The sequence below is a fragment of the Arvicanthis niloticus genome, chromosome 1 (assembly GCF_011762505.2).
Source record: "Arvicanthis niloticus isolate mArvNil1 chromosome 1, mArvNil1.pat.X, whole genome shotgun sequence".
Classification (NCBI taxonomy): Eukaryota; Metazoa; Chordata; class Mammalia; order Rodentia; family Muridae; genus Arvicanthis; species Arvicanthis niloticus.
In genome coordinates, this window is record NC_047658.1 from 105,136,107 (window position 1) to 105,156,919 (window position 20,813).

General features: G+C 41.4%; 1 protein-coding gene across 1 annotated transcript in view; it reads right to left on the minus strand.

Moving 5' to 3' along the window:
• Nucleotides 1-20,813, minus strand: part of Tcerg1l (transcription elongation regulator 1 like) — a 183,841-nt gene that overhangs the window by 159,464 nt on the left and 3,564 nt on the right. Inside the window, exon 3 of the mRNA XM_034515698.2 lies at nt 20,494-20,674. Within this exon, the coding sequence (XP_034371589.1) occupies nt 20,494-20,674 (181 nt within the window). The remainder of the gene's footprint in view (nt 1-20,493; nt 20,675-20,813) is intronic.

Sequence of the window (20,813 nt, forward strand, 5' to 3'; positions counted from 1 at the left end):
TATAGGAAATCAGCTTCTAGACCAGAGCTCCACATACACCCCTGACCCTCAGTGAATACATGGAAACTCCAAGGCAGGAATCATCAGAAGACCTCTCTGTTCCTTGCAGCTGCTGGGAGGTGTCCTGCTGGTTTCCGCTGCAGTTAGTATGAGCCGACGCTCTGAGTGAGCAGGAGCTCCCAAAAACAGAAGTCAGGGCATTGGTGGGACTGAGAACAGCCACGTTCTTGCTGAGAGCCAGGAGCTGTGAGTTTCTGGAGGGCCCTCCTCCCCCACAGATACTTCCGGTCTAGATGAGTTGGATCACTCCGTCCTCTGTTGGAACCTCCATCCACAGAGTGAAATGGAGCCTCTGGAAGGCCTGAAGATTTGATAGTCCCTCCCGGGGAGCCCCACAATGAGTCATTTTTGAGGCAGTGTGGCATGCTTGTTACATTAGCAGCTCCTGCCACTTTAGTCACACAGCTAGCAGAAAACCCTCCTGCAAGTCAGTGAGGCTTGTCCCTAACCTGAGGCACCCAAGAGACTCCCTGCCTCTTGCCAGTGTTCTTACCAGCCAACTTGGGTACTCACACACCTGTTCTTCATATACCTTTCATGTGTACACAGGTTACACGTGTGTCCCCGCTCTCCAGACTTCAACATCCAGAGGCACTTTGGGTCAGGCCCTTCTAGGAGCCAGAGCCACCAGTCTGCTCATCCTCTGGTGTAAAGCAAAGTGCTCTGCCAGCAAGTCTGCCACCTCACCTTCCTCTTCCTGCTCTATATTGTTCCATATTCATATCTTGACCTTTCAGAGGCAGCCCCAAATGTCATTTTAAAAGTAACTGTTGTGGTCCTCTTCGAGAATTTGCTTCTCTCGCCTACATCAGCGCCTGATGTCTCTTCCTCAGAAAGACAGTGTTCTATCCCCAGTGCTCACCAGCCTTCCCTCTCTTAGTGCATGAGAAAAATTCTAGATTCTATTTCCAACTGAATTCAGTCCTTCAGGAAACCAACAGACAAATCTCAAGGATCCATCCGGTACAATCTCCCAGCAGGGAATGCCCTCTGTTCCTGGTACCCAAGGGAATCCACCCACAGCTAAGTGTCTGTCTCAGTCCTAAACAATGAAGGTACAGACACATCCAAAAACAAAGGACATTCAAGGTTTGTTTTCAGTTTGAAAAAGCCTATGGTGCGGAGACAGTACATGTGAAAGGAGAAAATATTTTTTCTCAAAGGAGAGGCTGCCCCATATGAAGGCATTTGTATCTGCATAGGTGAAACCTAAGGTCACCAGAAAAGGAAGTAGTGCTGTCTGCCCACAGGAACCCCCCAACCCCATCTTGCCTATTCTTTAAAGGTAGATGCCTTGAGCATAGAGACAGACAGTGTAATCTCCAGGGCACCTCCCAACACTGCTTAGGGCTCTACGGTATTCTCATCCCTGAAGCCACTCTGAGGAAATTCATCCAACTCTCTGTCCCTAGAGCACACAACCGAGCCAAATATTTGGTTCATAAGCTTTGAAATTCCTAGAGCTTCTATTTGAAGTCACATTCTCAGGAATCCAAAGAATATAATTAAGGGGACCAGAACTATGGCACGAAGGCATTTTAGAATCTAACACTATTTCTGAGGATTTTTTGATTCAGTTCTTTCTGAAAATGTGCTATGGTTCATAATGCCTCGTATGGAAAGGGCAGTGATCTCCCTTCACAGAAGCCGTGGAAAGCAGCCTGAGCAAAACACCATGAAGACTGGACCTCCTCACCTTCACAATCTCACTGAGTCTGTCCATTCACTACTACAAAATGACACCAAGCAGTTCTCATAGGATAAACTCAGGGGTAAGATACAAGGATGCAGACTGCTGTGCCTGCTTTGTTACCCCGTCATCCTCAGCAGGGCTGCCATGTATGCCACACTGAGGGTGCTAAGCCTGATCTTGCCTTTGGTTATTGATTTGCCAGGTGGTACTTCCCAGGCTCCAAAGAGTCAGCAATAAATCAGACATCCCTTCTGCCACCAAGACCTCACCCCACCCCTTACCCACATGACAAAGAAGACAATAATGGGATGGTAATGGAATATTTGTTTGGAATTTGGAATATTTGTAATGGAATAATGTTTCCATGAGATAGCTCTTCTCAGGCCTTTCTTGCATGCAGGTCTCAGAACCACCTCTGTGACAAATGAAAGCTGGGGTAATCAATGCTATCCAGAGGCATCTGTGCACCTGTGTGCCAGGCTGTGTGCCTGGCTGGCCACACTTTATAATCTGAGGGTATATAATTTGAGACGAAAATGTATTCTCTGTTGGAAAAATATTTCTTACTATACAATTTAGAGATAAGTGCTCACAGGCCACCAAAATAATGGTTCTTTCAGGAAGGAAAACAACAACAAATCCCAGCCCATTTGAACCAGAATACATTTTCTATAGGGCTCTGAGCTAGACTCCCTCCAGGGGTGTCTCTGTAGCTGCGGTGGAAAGCTATTCAGGATAGGAGGCAGGGCCAGGGCACCAAAAGTCAGCCTAAGAACAAGGGTTTGGCTTCTTTCCATTTCCCATGGCACACAGGTGGCAGATAGAAGAGGCGGGACTACCTTGAGGGCAAAGGTAAAGTCGTAGGGTCTGCAGAAGCTGGAGGATCTTAGAAGCAATCAGGAGCTGCTCCTTGCAGGAGGGGTGTCTGTCTAGGGCTGGTGCTGCTCTGCAGTTCTACAAGTGAAGGTCTCTAGATGAAGGAATACACAACCGGGCAGCCAGAGAAGGGAGACCAAGCAGAGAATGGAGTGAGCTACAATGAGTCGGCAAAACAATAGGAGGTAAACCATCACCCGCCCTTCTCACAGAATACAAAGTAACTGTGTATGAAGTGTTTTTAAGAGTGCAAGGGTCAAGACAACGAATAAAGAAGTGGGCTTTTTAGAGATCATAGAATGTCTAGAGATGAAAAATGTAACCATTGGAACCAAAAGCTCCTAGGGTAATTGAAACAGGAGAGGCACTAGAGATGAAGGAAGACTTGGTAACTGGAAAATACCGGCTAAGAAATTACCTAAATGAGTCCAGAGAAGAAAGACAAGTGGTCCAAAAGGAAAATAAAGAGAGAGGGAATTTAGAGTAACAAAGTTTAAATTCCTTACCAAAAGTTTAAAGGCAGGGGGGAAGTAGCATCTGAATGACATCCCAGAAGTGATGAGAGGCAAAAAACATCCTCAAAAGAACATTGTGTGACTAGGAAGGACCTTTACAAGGACCACATTCTGATAAAGGCATAAGGGCAAATTCTCTGAAACACTGTCAACGTAGATGACTTATGCACTCTATTAATTAGACTGACAGAAAACCTCAGCACTGTTATATTCACGTCACAAAACACAGATAGAATAGATTCTCAGAGTAAAGGGAAAAACAATTTCCAGCCAGAAAAAAAGAATCTTTGAAAATAAGAGAAAATAAATGTGTACTTTTCAGATGAGGCAATACTGAGAGATTTTTTTTTTACCAGTAACCAACCTTCAGCAGAAGTGTCTTACGTAGTTCTATCAGCAAAAATACTCTTGGCAGCATCATCTGGGAAAGCTAAATATTTAGCCAGCATAAAATACCAGGAATAATCATGCTTATAAAAATATGTTAATGATCAACATAACCCTTAAGTTGGGTCCTCAGTGAAAACGGACACCATAGTCAAATTGTGACAGTGTCTACTGGTCAGTCAATAGGGATGGTCATGCTACTTAACACCAGACTTTTTGAATCAAGCATTTATGATATAAATTACAGACAATAGATGATAGTAAAAGCTTCAAACGACCACAAAGTTAAATTAACAGCAAAATATAAGATATGAGAAGAACAAATAGAAAATTGGGAAGAAACTGCAGTAAGAAAGCGATAAGGTCATAACGAGCTTCAAAGATCAATATTCATTATAAATGTTAATTGGCTAGCTCACTAGCTAGAAGATAGATTGCTAATTAAGAAAAAAAAAACCAGGCAGTTAATGTCAAAAATACTCATTTCAGTTCTGAGAACACATGAAGTTGACACCAATCATAGAAAGAAATACTGGTATATTTAAGAAGAGAGTCTGTACGGGCAAAGGGTCTGCCCTATATTCCAAGTAAGAAGTGACTCTACCATGCAAAGAATAGGAAGGAAAATTCAAAATAAAACTATGATCACCAAATACACATGGACTGCTCACAAAGATGCCAAACCATGAGAGGAGCTTAAGAAACCGCCTCCGCTACCACACTTGGCTGCCTTTTGCAAACATATTTTTCTGCTTTTATTTTTTCATTTTTTAAAATTCACGTTACAACCTGTTCATGGTCCCCCTCCTGGTCACCGCCTTTCACAATCCTTCTTCCATTCCCCTTCCCCTTCTCTTCTGAGTGGCTGGGATCCCCCTGGGTATCCCCTCCCCAAACCCTGGCACATCGTCTCTGCTAGGCTAGGCACACCCTCTCCCACTGAGGTCGGGCAAGGCAACCCAGCCAAACGAACATATCCTACGGACAGGCAACAGCTTTGGGAATAGCCTCCCCACACCCCATCCAGTTGTTCGGGACTCATTGCAAACATTTTCATAAAGAAAAATATAGTTGAAACATAATGATCAAGCCTGTCCAGACAGACCTACATAAAACTACTGTGCTTCCAACGCTAACAGATGCACACGATGGTTAACCTCACAGGTGGTGTTGAAAATCAAGAATGATCTCCACGTTGCATGGAGAAACACATGAACAAAGCAATAGTAGCTTGGCAAGACATTTCCTTAAAAAAAAAAGAAAAAAGAAAAGTGACAGTGTGCCACAACTCAAACTGAGTGAGCAAGCATGCCAGGATGCGAGCTGCGCTGTGCTGGGTTTTTTAAATATATATGTATAAAGCAGGTGGTGACTTATATTTCCCCTATTGGCTGGGGTCAGATCTTAGAGTCTTTCAGAGTTGTCCAGTTTACAAAGGACCAGGTCAAAGGAAATAAAGCAAAGAGGTCAGGGGGTCGCTGCTTCAAGTCACCGAGTTCCAGGAATTAGGGGGTGGATGGGGACATATAAAGAAAAGTTTTCCCAGATAGAGGAGATAAAGTATTTACATTAAAGTTCTACAAGGTGAGGGAGATTATAGGTGTGAGTGACTTGTGGAGTAATAGTAGCCCTTGGGTGACTAGGAAAAAAAAGAGTTCTACTTTTGATAGAAAAACGTTATCTCATTCTGAGAAGCGGTACTCCAGCATAAGGAAGCCCTCCACAGATGTTAAGGAAATGTTTATTACACAGCTCAAGGACATGACTGGAACCTTTAAAATGACAAAGAAACAGGAACAAAAAAAAATCTATTAACAAGCCTCCACAAATGGGAAATTGCTCCAGCCAATTTCTCTGTGAAGGCTGTTGTTTGCACCACTCTATGGCCAATGCTTAAACAGAACTTTCTTTTAAAAAAAAAAAATCCTCAGGAGGCCTGATAGAGTGACTGACTGAGAGGGTACAGTGCTTGACAGGAAAGCCTGGGGACCTGAGTTCAATACCCAGAAACCATGTCTCTTAGGTTTCTATTGCTATACACCATGACCAAAAACTGCTGGAGAGGACATGGTCTGTTTCATCTTACAGCTCACAGTCCATCATGAAAGGAGGTCAGGGAGAAAATCTAGAGGCTGGAATTGAAGCAAAGGCCATAGAGGGACACTGCTTACCAGCTGGCTCTTCACGCCTTCTCTCCTGCTTACTTATACACTCCAGGACCACCTGCCCAAGTGATCTATGTCCCACCCCACCAATCATCAGACAAAATAATGCCCTTCAGACTTGCCCACAGGCCAATCTGATGAGGATGTTTCCTCAGTTGAGCTCTTTTCACAGATGACCCAAGCTTGTGTGAAGTTGACATAAAGCTAGGTAGCGTTCTATGTATACACAACCTACTGTGCCCGTAAGGCCATCTTCTAACCTTCGCGTATGTGCTGTAGCAAGCAAACCAACCACTACATACAATAAAAATCAAATGTTTTTTTTTTTTTTAATCCACAGGATATAAAATTACAATTTAAAAAGATCAATAGAACTGGGCGATAAAAAATAGCACATTTTAAGTTTTCCCACACAGAGACACACAATTTAAAATAAGTCTTTTTAAGAATGTTCTTGAAAGTAGTGAAATGATACATGGAGCTAATGTGCAAATATGTGTCGTAACAAAACAAACAAACAAACAAACAAACAAACAAACAGAAAAGCATGCGTGTCCACAAGGCTGTAAAATGTGTGGGAAACTATCTTAGAATCTGACAGTTGCTTCTTGGAGGAACCAGTAAAATAGGCAACTGTTAATCATGTTGAATGAGTAATTTCTAAAGTAGCAAGGTGCAAACAATACTGCATGTGCAATGTGTGACAGCCATCAACAGGGATTAGAAAAGGTACACCATATAGAACCATGAAAGATGACTACAGGGAGATGTCCTCCAGAGTTCAGTGCAAGGATGGATTTCGAAGTGCATGCCCTATACATTTGTCAGCCCTACTAGCATGAAGAATAAGACTGAACAGTCAATCAGAAAGAAATGCATTGAATCAATAGCTAAAACATCTTACCACAAAGGGAGTAAACTGAGTTCTATTTTAACAGGCAAGCCCTACATTTTAATAAATATTGTATTCTGATATTGTGATATAAAGCTTCCAATGAATTCAAGTGGAGTGTTACCATTTCTCACTGAGCTTTCACACCAAACATAATAGAAGATCACGAGACACAGTGCGAGTTCATGCACAACATAGATTGAACACACCAGACAAAGGAACATCAGTGACTCCAGGACAGTCCACAAGATTCACCAGGAGGAGCTTGTGCTCACCTGAGGAATGCATGTCATTTAACATTTACATAACGCTGGTAAAACAACCAGTTGTTCTAGTTAGCCTCTCTGGTGCTGTGATAACCACTCTGACCAAAACCAAACTGGGGTGGGGGCAGAGTAAATGGCTTGCCGGTCCCAGTCCACCATTGACAGATGCCAAGTCAGGAGCTTAAGCAAGAACCTGGAGGCAGTAACTACAGCAGAGGTCAAGGAGAATCCTGTCCTGCTCACTGGCTTGGTCCCACTGCCTCGCTCAGCTAGCTTTCTTACACAGAAGGAGATGGGCACTCTTATATCAGCCATCAATCAAGAAAATGCCTTACAGATATGTCCATGGGCCAATCCGATGAGGGCAATTCCTCAGTGAAGATTCCCTCTTCTCTGCTATGTTTCAACTTGACAACAACTAACCAACACTAGTTTTAAAAAGAAAATTCTGATTACCCTAATAGAAAAAGGAAAAATTGCACAAAAATGTCAACATTGCATCATGGGGGGGGAAAGTGACCACTGGAAAATTAACACGGGAGGGAGTTTTCCAAGTTACTCTCATTTATGCTGGTATTATCATTAGGCTTGATTAGCCATCTCAGTGGCTTCTACAAGGTGTTCTCTGTTGTCCTTTAAAAGCCTGCAAAGTTGCTATAAAGAAATGATAAACTCCAAAGTGTTCTTGTGTAGTACATGTCTGGAACTAGTTTTACTCTGGTGTTATTTATGGATATTTTCTGGCCCAGTGGATGACGATCTTCTTTTCTTCCACAGGCTAATAATTTCCAACTTTTTGTATGGAAAGGGTCGATTCTGAGAATCATACTGAGAAAACAGTAAATCAAGACAAAAAGTAAGATCTTGACACAGGTAAGCATCATCCAGATCGGATGCACCTGGGTTTCTCAGATGCTAATTAAATGGATTCTTTATTTTCATCAGATATTAAACTGGAGGGGTGGCATCAGGGTTATTCGTTCACAGAATGCACAGAAAAAAAAATGCCTCTGAGCAGCAGACATTAAACCTCCTACAACTCTGTCAAGATGTACACACCACTAGGTCTCTAGGACTATTCCAGACAAATGTGGCCATGTCTACAAAGCTGTTGACATAAGGAAATATATCTCTCATCAATCAATTTTGCTGAGCTGTGTTTTTAATTAATTTAGAGAGTTTTTTAATGTTGACATTGATGAGACTTCTGGGATCCCTAGGTGGTCTTCCATGTTGTTACATTTCTTGGCTAGAGCTTGCAGGAGACAAAGTGGCGAGCAGAGTAATGATTCTGATGGTCTGGGAGCTTCGACCACGGCTGAAGGGGAAGCTCTTAGCTCAGTGTTGTGTGTCTGGCACCACATTATGCTCTGGATTTCAGATTGTTACAGATGGCTGCTGCTTTTGTGCACATCCCACAATGCATCTTCATGTAGTTTACTGACATAAGTATGCCTTTTTTTCCCTTCAGTAACCCAATGGGCTTGATGCCATGGTCTAAGCCTGACTTGTCATTACACAGCTCCATGATTGTGAAACATGCTCCTCTTGATCCCAGCAGATGTTAGCATCACTGAAATTGATACCTCTCATGTTTCAGATTTTTACAACTATCTAGATAATTGGGATTTATTTGCATAATTAAAGTTTCTAACTTTTTTATTTTGCAAAATTGCTAGTATTGGCAACTACTTTCATAATAGATATTATAATTTCAGCATTTCTGGTGTTCCAAAACACACATCATAGGAAGTAACACATATTTCAGGTGTAGAAGGGACTCATGGGCAAGAGAAAGAACCAGCATGTAGTTTACCAAGTACCTGCCCAATTAGAGGAGTCTGGAAGCCTACAGGGAGACAAGTAACTGCCCCATACTGGTTCAAGCTAAATAGGTTCTGGGTCCCAGTGAAGAGTTCAACACATGACAGAAAGTAAATGTTTCTCTTTATCCTGTAATTTGTTTTGTGCCCACGGGGTTGAGGGAAACATTTTTAATCAACCTAATTTATTTATGATCGTTTAAGCTATGAATACCTGCCTTTCTTTTTGTCATTGGCTTTTTCATAATTTGTTTATTTCCTGTGTCTGGAAACCAGTCTACACTGTAGCTGTGCGCCATCTCTGAGACCTTCTACTTCAACCCTTCCCATCCATCTCCAAGAGCAAAAGGCTTGCAACCCATTCCATGTGCTTCTCAGGTTCCACTATTTTTACAAAAGGTTTATTTCTGTAATTCTGACTTGTTTCATTCACTTTTCTCCCTGTAGTCTTTAAGGTTACTGGGCATTTCTATAATGCTTGTCATTAACTTCCAGGCTGTATATTATTTATCTGAGATGTGTTTTCGTTTCCTTTCCAGCTGTTTGTGGTAACACAGGGACTCAGTTGAATTTGTACATCAACCTTATGACCTGAAAACCTGCCCAAAAAACCTGTACTAGGAGCATTGGATGACTTTCTGAGGTGGTCTACACTGGCAATGCACCTTCTGCATTCAAGTAGAGATGGCTTTGAACACTGTCTGTTTTCCTCTTCCTTAGTCCATTCCTTCCTATTTCCTGTTTGTCTGCTTGCACCACCTGCAACTTCTAGAACATGGAAGTGATGCAAGCACAAGTCCCTGCCTAGTTTTTCACCTGGAGGAACCCACCATTATAGCTGTTAACTGTGGCAGTCCCTGTGGTTTTCAGGGTGTCTTTTGTTCATTCGAGGAGGTGCTCTTTAATCTCTCGTTGTTTGCACATGTTTTATCTGAATAGATGTTGAGGTGCAAAATCATTTTTATTGTTGTTGTTTTATACTCAGACACTATCTAATTTTGAGATTCTTCTGCTTGAGATTCTTAAACTTGAGATTCTTCTGCTTCAGCCTCGGTGCTCAGTTTACAGGCATGCCCCACCATGCTCACCAAACACATTTTCTAAATCTACTGAAATGATCTTACTACTTTTCTTCTTTCATTTTTGATAAACAACATTTCTTGGTCTCTTAATGTTGGATTAACATTTCAGTCCCAGAAAGCAACAACTTAGTCACAGGCATTACCTACCGGATATGCTGCTGGACACAGTACATTCTCTTGGACACTTTTAAATCTGTGCTGGTGAAGCACCTCAGTTAGGGGCCTTTCTGTTATAGCCATGGAACTTTTCTAAGAGCAAAGGGCTGATCTCAGGGAAAGAAGTTGGGGGGACGCTATTCTCTATCCTTTTGTCTGAACAAGTTTGTGTAAATGTGTTTAGCACTTCTTCTGGAAACAGCTAATGAAATTCACCAGAGAACTTCTCTGATCTTGGAGATTTTTCCAGTTGGGAAAATGTTACCCCCACACCTGAAGGCTTCTAAATGGATTTGCTGTTCATATGCACTCAGTTCTATTCACATTCTGTTGCCTCTTTGACTCAGCTTGTTCTGTACAAAGAGTTCGTCTGTCTTCTTAAAGTTTTGAGCACACTCCACGAGGTACTGACTCACATTTTCTCAGTGCATTTTGTACAAAGCCTAGAGCGACAACTGGTTTTGTTCTTGATATTGCTCATCATCATTGGCTTCCTTTTTACCCAAGCTCTGCCCAGGAGATGACCAACTGTACTGATCTTTCTAAAACTTCAGCTTCACTTTCATCGACTTTCTTAACATTACTCTTTTTAAATGCTTTGACATCTCTTCTTATATTCTGTGTTAATTTTAATTGTCGACTTCACACCATCTAAAATCATCTAAGAAGGAAGTCTCAATGAGAGACTGTCTAGACCAGGTTGGTCTGTAGCCAGTGCCTATGTGGGAGGGAGTGTCATGGTTATGATAGTTGAGTTATGAAGACCCACCTACAGTGAGTGGTGCCATTCCCTAAACTGAGGGATCCTGAACTTGATTAAGTCACAGAAAGTGAGTTGAGCCCTAGCATGCGTGCATTAATTCATTGCTCTTTGCTCTTAACTGTGGATGTGATGTGACTGGTTCTCTCATGCTTCTGACACTATGCCTTCCCTGCTATGAATAACTATAACCAGTAATTGTGAGCTCTTTCTCCCCTAAGTTGGAGAATTTTATCATAGCAACAGAAAACAAAACTGAGTCGGTTTTTTTTTTTTTGTCAGTTCTTTTAGCTTGTTTTGGTGAGAAAGCTCTCTCTTTTCTAGTTGCTTACGGGTAAGCATTGATTTAAATTTTCCTTTCCAATACAGACATTTTCATGTTATAAATTTCTGTCTGTGTCCTGCTTTGGCTGTGCCCCACAAGATTTCTTATAATGATTTTCATTTTCATTTAAATCAAAATATTTTCTGACTCCCTCTACCTCTGTGACCCATGGGTTACTTGAGTATATTATTCTATTTTCGGGTGTTTAGACATTTTTCAGATTTTTTTTTTTTCTGTTCTGTTACTGGTTTCTAAATTAATGCTATTTTTGCCAGAAGAAAACGCATATAGATTTTAACCACTCAGTATCTGTAGGGTTATTTTGCAGTCTAGAACGCGGGCATGATTGATGCCCTGCACTTTGCACAGAAACACATGGTGTCTGTGACGGGGTGTCTGGAGCTGTCCCTCTGGCCAGAGTGGAGGGCAGACTCCTGTCAGTTTTCCAAAGGTGAAAGCGTGCCATCTTCCTCCTGCTGCAGGAGATGCTGCAGGAGCCTCCAGCTGCACCTGACACCTACCTGCACCGATTTCAGTTCTGTCCATGTTTGTCCAGTGTGGGCGCTCCTGGTTGGAACTGTTATGTCCTTCTAGACACTTTCTGTGTATTTCTATTTATGCAAGCTCCTTTTCATCTCTGAATTCTTTCTTGCCTATTAGTATCCCCCTCCTCCAGTTTTCTGAACTCACACTGAAGCAGGTATCACCCCCTCCCATTAATTTTACCTAGCTCATGGCTTTATATTAAAAGCAAGTTTTTTTAATAGACATCACATATTTGTGCTAAACATCTGAAAACCTCTGCCTGTCAACAGGGAGTTAAGCTTCACGTTCCAATATCGACTTTATAGTTTGTTTTACATGTTATATAAAACAGCAAGAAGGTGACATGGTTTTAGCTTTGGAAAACTGACAGGAGTCTGCCCTCCACTCTGGCCAGAGGGACAGCCACAGACAGCCTGTGGCAGACAGCATGTGTTCATGTGCAAGTGCACGGCATCTATCATGTCATCTATCTTGTTCTCCTACATTGTGATCTTTCTCGTTCTTTTTATACCTGATGTGTTAAATAATTATATAGTTTTTTTAAATATTTGTTTTGTTGGGGGGGGGTCTTTAAGACACTCAGATAGCTACAGCAGTCTCTCTTGGTGCCTTTTTATTTGTGCATATGGATTTTTATTTTCTTCCTTTTATTGAAAATAGATTTTCTCATATAATATATCCTGATTATATTATATTATATTATATTATATTATATTATATTATATTATATTATATTATTATATCTTCCCTAACTCTTCTCCCATCCAGATCTACCCCTTTCTGTCTCTTATTAGAAAACAAGCAGACTTCTAAAGGAAAAGAATATAATAAGTATGATATATAATATAATTATAATATAATAATATAAGATAAAAAGAAAGCTAACACACTGGAATAGGATAATACAAACAAACAGAAAAAAAAGAACCCAAGAAAAGGCACAAAAATCAGATATAGATGTAGAAGCCCATTTGTTCATACCCTCAGGAATCCCACCAAAATGCAACACTAGAAGCCATAATATAAATGCAAAAGATCTGGAGAGTAACACACACACACACACACACACACACACACACACACACACACACACACTGGAGAAAGAGAGAGAGAGAGAGAGAGAGAGAGAGAGAGAGAGAGAGAGAGAAACAATTTAAAGCCCTGACACACAACATTATGAGACAAGGAACCTCTAAAAATGGGTTGAGTTTATTTCCTGTTGGTTATCCACTGCTGGACACATAACCCAACCTTATGAATAGATTGTTTCCATAGTGAGATTCTTTGGGAGAAAATTAAATTTTTACTTCAAATGGTTATCAACTGGAGGTAGCTTCTGGATTAAGGATGGGACATTTGTTCATTTCTCTTTTTAGCTGCAGAACCACTTCTGGCACAGACCCGTGTAGACCCCGTGCATGCCGCCTCAGTCTCTGAGAGTTCATATGAGCACTGATCATGTTGATTTAGAAGTCCTTGTTTCCTTGGTGTCCTCCATACTCTCTGGTTCTGCACACTTTCTGCATTCCTTTTCCACAGGGAGCCCTGAGCCCTGCGGAGAGGGATTTGATGGAGACATCTCCTCAGGGCCAAGTGTTTCGAGGTCTCTCACTCGTCTGCATGGAGTCTGGCTGTGGGACTCTGTATCTCTTACCATCTGTGGCAGAAGGATGCTTCTCTGATGATGCCTGATCATATTTGTCTCTCTGGATCTGGGTTACTTCACTCAGGATGATTTTTTTTTCTAGTTCTATCCATTTACTTGCTTCTCTGGCAAGTGTGGCAGGAGGGTTACCAGAGGATGGGGCTGGGAGAACAGGATGAGAAGACACGAGGTTGGAGGAGATCTGTGTGTTATGTTGGAGATGGGGGAACAGAGAGGGGAAATCTGGAGCAGGTGGTTTGTTGCAGAGCTTCGGCTGAGACTGGGGGATTGGATTTGGAGGAGAGGAGAGAGGTGAAAATCTGCAGTTAGCCTCCCTGCTTCCCTGGCCAGAGTGGTCTTTGGGACCCTAGAGAATGTTGGTTTTAGTTTTTGAGAAAAGGTCACACTGTATAGCCCTGGGTAATCTAAAATTTGCTATACAGACCAGAATGGCCTTGAACTCACAGAAACCTACCTGCTTCTGTATCCCAATGCTGGGATTGAAAGTGTGCTTCACCACACTTGGCTTTTGTTTTATTGGTTTTGTGTTGGTTTTTGTTGTTGTCTGTCTGTCTGTCTGTCTGTCCGTCTGTCTGTCTGTTTTTTAAGAAAGAGTCTCACTATGTATCCCAGGGTGGCTGGATTGACTATTTATTATGAATTGATTATGTCTATGATTATTTTGTCATATATAAAGGTACCAGGTCTATCTTTTGGTCTACGGAATTTACTCTCAGATATCACTGTGTGTCATACAGTAGATGGTGTGAAAGCATTCTGATTTCACACTTCTGGTTCCTCCTCTGAGACCTGTGTGGAAGCCAGCATGCGTCTTGCATTTTGCTAATGTTGTAAGACTGTACAGACATGCTCTGTCACTATTCACTGCTCTTTTACACCGTCAGCTATTATCAGAGCAGTTGAGAAGGAACAATATGACCTTTATCATATCCGTCGCTTTACTTTCTTGTCTAGCGGAAGTAAATTTCTCTCTGGTGCTACATTATTATCTTCTCAGTTCTAGTTTATTTGGGATGGTACTTCACCTCAGGTTCTGCTTGGTTTTTTATTGGTTTAAGCTGTAGATAGAGACCTCTTTAACGATATGGAGCCCTTCAAACATATTGCTTCCTTGGGGCAATAAAACTCGTGAGATTTTTATCTTTGTTCTTGTCTGTGTAATGTGTCTTCTCTCTATCTTCGAAGGCCTGCTTTTAGTCTTTTCCTTGCAAGTTTGACTCTGACTTGTCGAGTGCTCAGTCAGTTTCTGTCTCTTTTTCACTTTGCTCTTTTCCAGTTGAGTTGGCTGAAATTCTTGAAGCTACAGTTTGACAACACAGTTTATTTTGGTATCACCTTTGATCATTATCTCTCCAAATGTTTTTCATGCCATGTGTTCTTCTAGGACTTCAATCACACATATGTTAACCATCTGATGTTATCTCTCAGCTCTGAGGATGCGGGCTCCATTTTACCACTTGCATCTTCTCTGAAATGTAATTTCCAGGGTTTCTATTATTCTATCCTTTAACTCTTTCCTTGGCTTCGTCACATCTACTCGTGAGTCCTTCAAAGTTCTTTTCCATCTCAGATGTTATAGTCTTCTTAATATTTCCATGACATTATCTCCATGTCTCTGATGAAATCCTACACCTTTCCCCCCCGTCAGGTGATTAATATGCTAGTCAGTGTTGTGCAAGAGTTCCAGTCTGCAGGTCTCAGGTTCTCCTGATTGTTTCTTGATAGATAAATTTCTTCCTTGATTTGCAAGTCTTGTGATGCTCTTACCAAATGCTAGCCCTTACAGGTAGGACAACAAAAAATGCCATGCATGAGGCTTCCTTCTGGGGAGCATCACAGTCCTTCCTGTATCAAGCTGTCAGCATGGAAGGCAGGGTCAGAATATTCAGGAGGTGACCTAGACTTGGCCCCTGTTGTCATGTTTGCCTGCATAGGCTTCAAATTCCCTTAACAGTGACTTTTCCACAGGAGTTCTGGGGTACCTGGCCATCTCTTTCTGCATTTGTGTCCCCACCTATGGCCATGTATATGCCTATACCACAGAGGGGACACACCATGCACCTTTCCTATGCTACCTAGGGGGGTGGTGCCTTGGTCAAGCTTCAGTCTTAGGAAAACTTGTGATTAGTTGTGTGTTTGGGGTGAGGGGTCTGACAGGAAAATTTGAGTTTTTGAATTTCAACATAGCTTAGAGCTTTTTGCTCACTCCAGTGACTAAACGGCAAACATTAATATCTATCCACTGTTATTAACCACAAATGCTGATGTTTGCAAATATTCTAAAGCCTGACTCCCTCATTCTGAGTTCTTGTTATAGATTAATTTCTTAGTAGAGGTATTTAAAAAGAAAATAATAAATGTATACAATATGAATGTTTCCAAATGTCTCGGGTTTCATGGAAGGCTTCTAACATAGTGGTGGTCTCATAATTTGAAATAAAGCAAAAACAAAAACATATGCTCCTCAGATTTCTTAAAAACCTCATTTGGTAATTGCTGGGAAAAAAAACCCAGAATTTGTATGACATACCCCTAGTCACCTTACACCCAAAAGCAAACAAAACATAAATGCCACCAGACTAGAAATGGCAAAGCAGAGAACAAGACGAAAATAGAACTCAAGGTGCCAAAATCATATAGAAAAATATAAAGTGTAAAGTATACTAAGCTTTATTTTGAAAGGCAGATATTGTACTTTTAAACAACTGGAGTGTAAACAAAAATAAAAAAAAATAGAAAAATAAAACTGGCTGTGGGTGGAGTGACAACAGCCGCTGCGCCAGGGGAGCTGAGTTCATATGGACCAGCCCCTTGCTGCTCTGAGAGAATTCTTCCCCACCTGGGTACCAACATGACTTTCTGGTGAGACATAATTATTTAATGATTTTTCTCCCACCTCTCTCAAGGTTTCTCAACACGAAAAGCACATCTAGCAGTGTGGGGTAGACTGAGCTAATAGCCATGCCCCTTTCTCAGCTCTCCTATATGGTGCTATCACTGTGGTTTGAGCAAGGAATGACCACCAGAGGCTCAGGCATTTGCCTCCATAATGGAATGTACGTCTCCCCCTCCATCAAACTGTGAGCCCAAATATATGCCCTTCCTCCCCCTAGGTTGCTTCTCAAGTCACAGCAATAAGAAAAGCGATGACTATACCAAGCTTTGGAGAGCAGAGACGCCCTTCCTTGGCCCATTTAACACTGTGCTTTCCCTTTGTTTACAGGAGGTCAGGGCATCAGGATCTGTGCTCATAGCCTTCCCTGAGTAGGCACTGCTTTACAGAGTCACCAAGGCACCGTGAGCATGTTTGCAGACTGTCTTCAATTGGGCCTTCTCCTTGGTGGTTTTAATCACATTTCAGAATTGTCTTGTGCCTCTTTCTCATTTCTTTCAATGGTCTTCCACTGTGGCCACTCATTTTTTTATTACAACTCTTTCTGATCTTTTGTGGTTATTTATTTATTTATTTATGCATGTTAAATTATACTAAAATTTGCCCTACCCAAAAGGGTGACCAGGTCCTGTGCAAAACGTTTCTTCTGCATCTTTGAGATCAAAGGACTCTGAGCAGAATGTCCTATGCTGCACTCCTAGGCTTTTGTCTTCTCCCCCATCTGCCTCTCAGACTAGTTGGGATGTTACAACCAGTTTGGGTGGTATACATTTGTGTAGACTTGGGCTTTCTGATCTCAGGCTAATGGCCATGGCTATCTAGAAGGCTCTTATTCGAATCTCCAGTTTCCCTCAAGACACTGTTTATTTTGTGTCTCTACTGGATGGTGAGTGAGTTAATGATCTTTCCCCACTGCTTGAGCTTTCAGCCTCAGCTATTTCATTTCTGAATAGTATCCTGACAAGCTGCCACATTCCAGGGAATCACCTGCTCCATGGAGGAAGAAGACTGATGGAGAGATGAAGTGGGTGCGTCCTGCAGCCTGATCAGGAAGACTGTCCTGGTGCCTGACACTTTCTTGCCTGCCTGCTTCCTAAGCTGAATCAGCTGCTGAGGGCTGGGAATGCAGGAGGCTTGGATTACTTCTCAGTTCGGCCCATTAACACCATCATTAGGAACAATTTCCACTTAATTATTATCACAGTCCTTGCTTTCTACAGCTGTGACTCTGTGCCTTCACATGCTGGGTCTACTGGCCAGTGGGGGAAAAAATAACTCGGCCTCCTGATACTTCTCAGCTTCCGGGGATGAATCCCGGCTTTCCTAAAGGAGGTGTGGCTCCACCAGTGGGAAGACAATGCCAAAATCTCATGACATTTATGAAGCTTGAGCTCTCAGGGATGTCTGGCTACAGAGGGCCTGAGCCTAGTCCCTACTGTCCCATCTAGGTTCCCCTACAAGCCCAGCCTTACTTAATTGCCTGTAGTTACTTGCATGTTGTATGTACTGCTTGGCTTAGCAGTCTACTCTGCCTGCCCTGAAGTAGCACCTTAGGCTTCCCTCAAGGTGCCCCATCATTTCTAACTATGTCACATGATTTTGACCTTCTGTTTTCCATTCTCCCCAACGGACCACATAGCCCAGCTCTCATAGTTATCCCCTCTTATGGTTTGCTCGGTGAGTGAAGAAAAGAAGACCAGCATCAATCGTAACTTCCCACATTTGAGGCAGCTGAGGCTGCTTCTAGCTCTGAGTAGAACAGCAATCATGCATGAACACGGTTTATCTGAAAAGTGAAATTTTTTGTAGCAAGTCAAACTTCAGATAGTTTTCTAAGCTTGGTCAAGTTGAGCTCACAGGAACTGAACCTCTGAAATTATAGTTAACTCTTAACCAGCATAAGTGAAGGACACGTGACATTAACCTAAGCTTCAGCTTTCCACACCCAGCCCTCCATCCACAGAGCACAGTGACCTCTAGCAAGGCAGCCAATAGCACAGTTACTCAAACTGCTTGCTAGGCATGCATCACTTGAGTCCCTGGCATGTAACCTTCCCCTGTCCCTCGAATGTCAATGCATGAATGAACAGCACTGAGAGGGTAATAGTACATGAAAACCACTATCCAGCCAAGAAAAGTAAAGTCTTAGTTCAGTGGCACTGTTTAAAATGAGAGCTTAAGACTCACTTCTCCTGTTTGCTGGAAATTTTAATTATGTTTCTTTGACTAATTTGAAAAAAATCAATAAAATAGATTTGATTCTAAGGACACTGAATTCTGAATAGAAAATATGTATAACAAAGTTGGTCAATATGACATGTCAATCATGTACTATGTTAATAATGATGTATTTTATATTATGTGCTTATATAAGATGTACATGGTCATAATCATATACATTTGTATGATATAAATTGCAATGTAAATGAAATACAATATGCAAAATTGTCCACTTATAAAATATAAAATATAATTGTTTTAATCTATCTAAAATTTACATATATATGCTTTAATAAAGGTATAGCTTTCATCTTTCATGGTAAACTTGCAGTGATATATTTTAAATTTTGACTGATTTGGGGATTAACTCTATTTTTCACCTTTTCTTGCTCTCTCCCTAGTGATTTGTTAGGCAATTAATAACATGTACATAACTTCTTGATACATGTTCATCAGGCATTCAGCTTATTCTTGCAAAGATGAATAATTTCTGGGAATTCTGAAACTTATCAAAAAGTAAAATTTAGTGGTGCAATTTAGAAGCTCCCATCTCAAGCAGATGTATCTGATTGTTAGTCACTTTGGGAGACAAGTCAACATTTTCCTCAAGGTAAGTCAAGCCTCAAGTGTTGGGTTAAAAAAACAAAACAAAACAGAAAACCCTGGGAAGATTAAGAGCAAAGATTTGACTAATTGTGGGTAAGATTGGAGTAAAATATTACTATAACATTAGGTTTGCAATAAATATTATGCCATCCTTTAAGGGTTACTAATCCCCAAATCAGAAAGTGAAATTAATAAATGCCGATTGAATAGCATGTAAGATAAGTGCCACATCATAGTAAGTAAGCAATCTGAGAAGTTATCAGTTTCCCAGTGCTTCCTTGGAAGACGGAGGCATTCTGAGTCGTGTCTATATATATGGTCTGCTGCTGTAAGTGGAAAGGAGGAACTCCACAGACGGACTTGGCAACTTTACCCATGAATTGAGAAGTATCATTCTTCCAAGAGTCATTGAAAGTCACAGCATGCTCATATAATATGACATGTGTCATCGAGTTATCTTTCATGACTATTAATGCAAATAGAAAACATGACTATCACACTATGAGACGTTACAAACACTTGTACACCTGTTGTTCGGTCAGATCTCAATCAATCAGCAATGCATAATGACAAGGAATGAAGGCACTTCTCAGTCAAGAATCACAAAAGCCCGTGGGACCCACTGCCTTGTTCTTCCTGAGTTATTGCTAAACAAGAGTCCTTGCAAATTGGAATAAATATGCAGCCAAACAGAGAAGGAAGTAAATGCAACCCCCACCCTGGTGCTGGGATCCACAGGAGCAGCTTCTTATTACTAAATTTTAGAGACACATATTGAGATAAGCTTGGTAGGTAGGAAATTACAGGAAGATAATGTAATTCTGAAGTCATAAAATATTCCATAATGGAAGGGGCTGCAAGACAATCTTGGCACCGGCAACATTTGCTTTTGTAATATGATCGCATGTTAAGGTGATTTAAAAAAATCAATTTAAAAATTTATAAGATAATTTTATTCTCCTGTTACAATACAGGTTTATTATGCAATATTTCATCCATGGATTGTTTCAGGGTGGGGGTTGGAGGGGCGATGTTACAGGACAAATGTCCTATCGGGTCACTTGATTCCAAAGAAAGAACAAAGCTCAACTTCCAAGTAGAGTGTTTCATAATACGTCACCACTGTCACCCTCGTTGACAATGCAAAATGCACAGGATCTATGCATGTACCTGTCCCCTGCAGACCTGCAAGCATCCTTGCATGCAGCCCTCCAGACAATCAGCACGGTTAAAAGATGATTGTTCATCTGGTGTCTTTGCTCACCAGTAGCAGAAAACATAGTCCAGTCATGAAAGCAGAACATAGCCAATATTACCTATTATCCTGCCCAAATTCCTCAGCTACCTCCTCATCTTCAAAACTGACCCTACAGCTGAAGAACGGCAGCAGCTGAGTGACTGGATTCAACCTTTAAACAAGATTCACACTGTGCAATGCATCCGTCATAGGAGAATGTGCTAAGAGAATTGTGTCGTGAAAGTTACACTTAGTTTTCAAACTGACTTATGATTAACACAGACAGGCACAGAAGTCACATTATCATTGTCATTTAGGCACTGACCTGGTATTGGTTGAGCTGCTAATACCACAGTAGGGAGAGGCCTGGAGGCAGGAGTGGGCCTGGACAGAGATGGAGTTACTTGGCTTGCCAGAAAATGAGTTTTTTCATGGCTGTGGAAGAGTCCTGATTCCTCGGGGTATATCCATGTTGAGTCCAAAGCAAAGGAATTATTCAAAAAGATCTGTCCAAAAAAAGGCAAACAAACATTTAAAAGAAAGCACTTGGTAGAAAGCACAGATGCGTGCTACTGCTCACTGGTCAAATGGTGGGTGCTAAATTACTGGGCATGTCATAGAAGTGTGGGTCTAAAACTTAAAGAA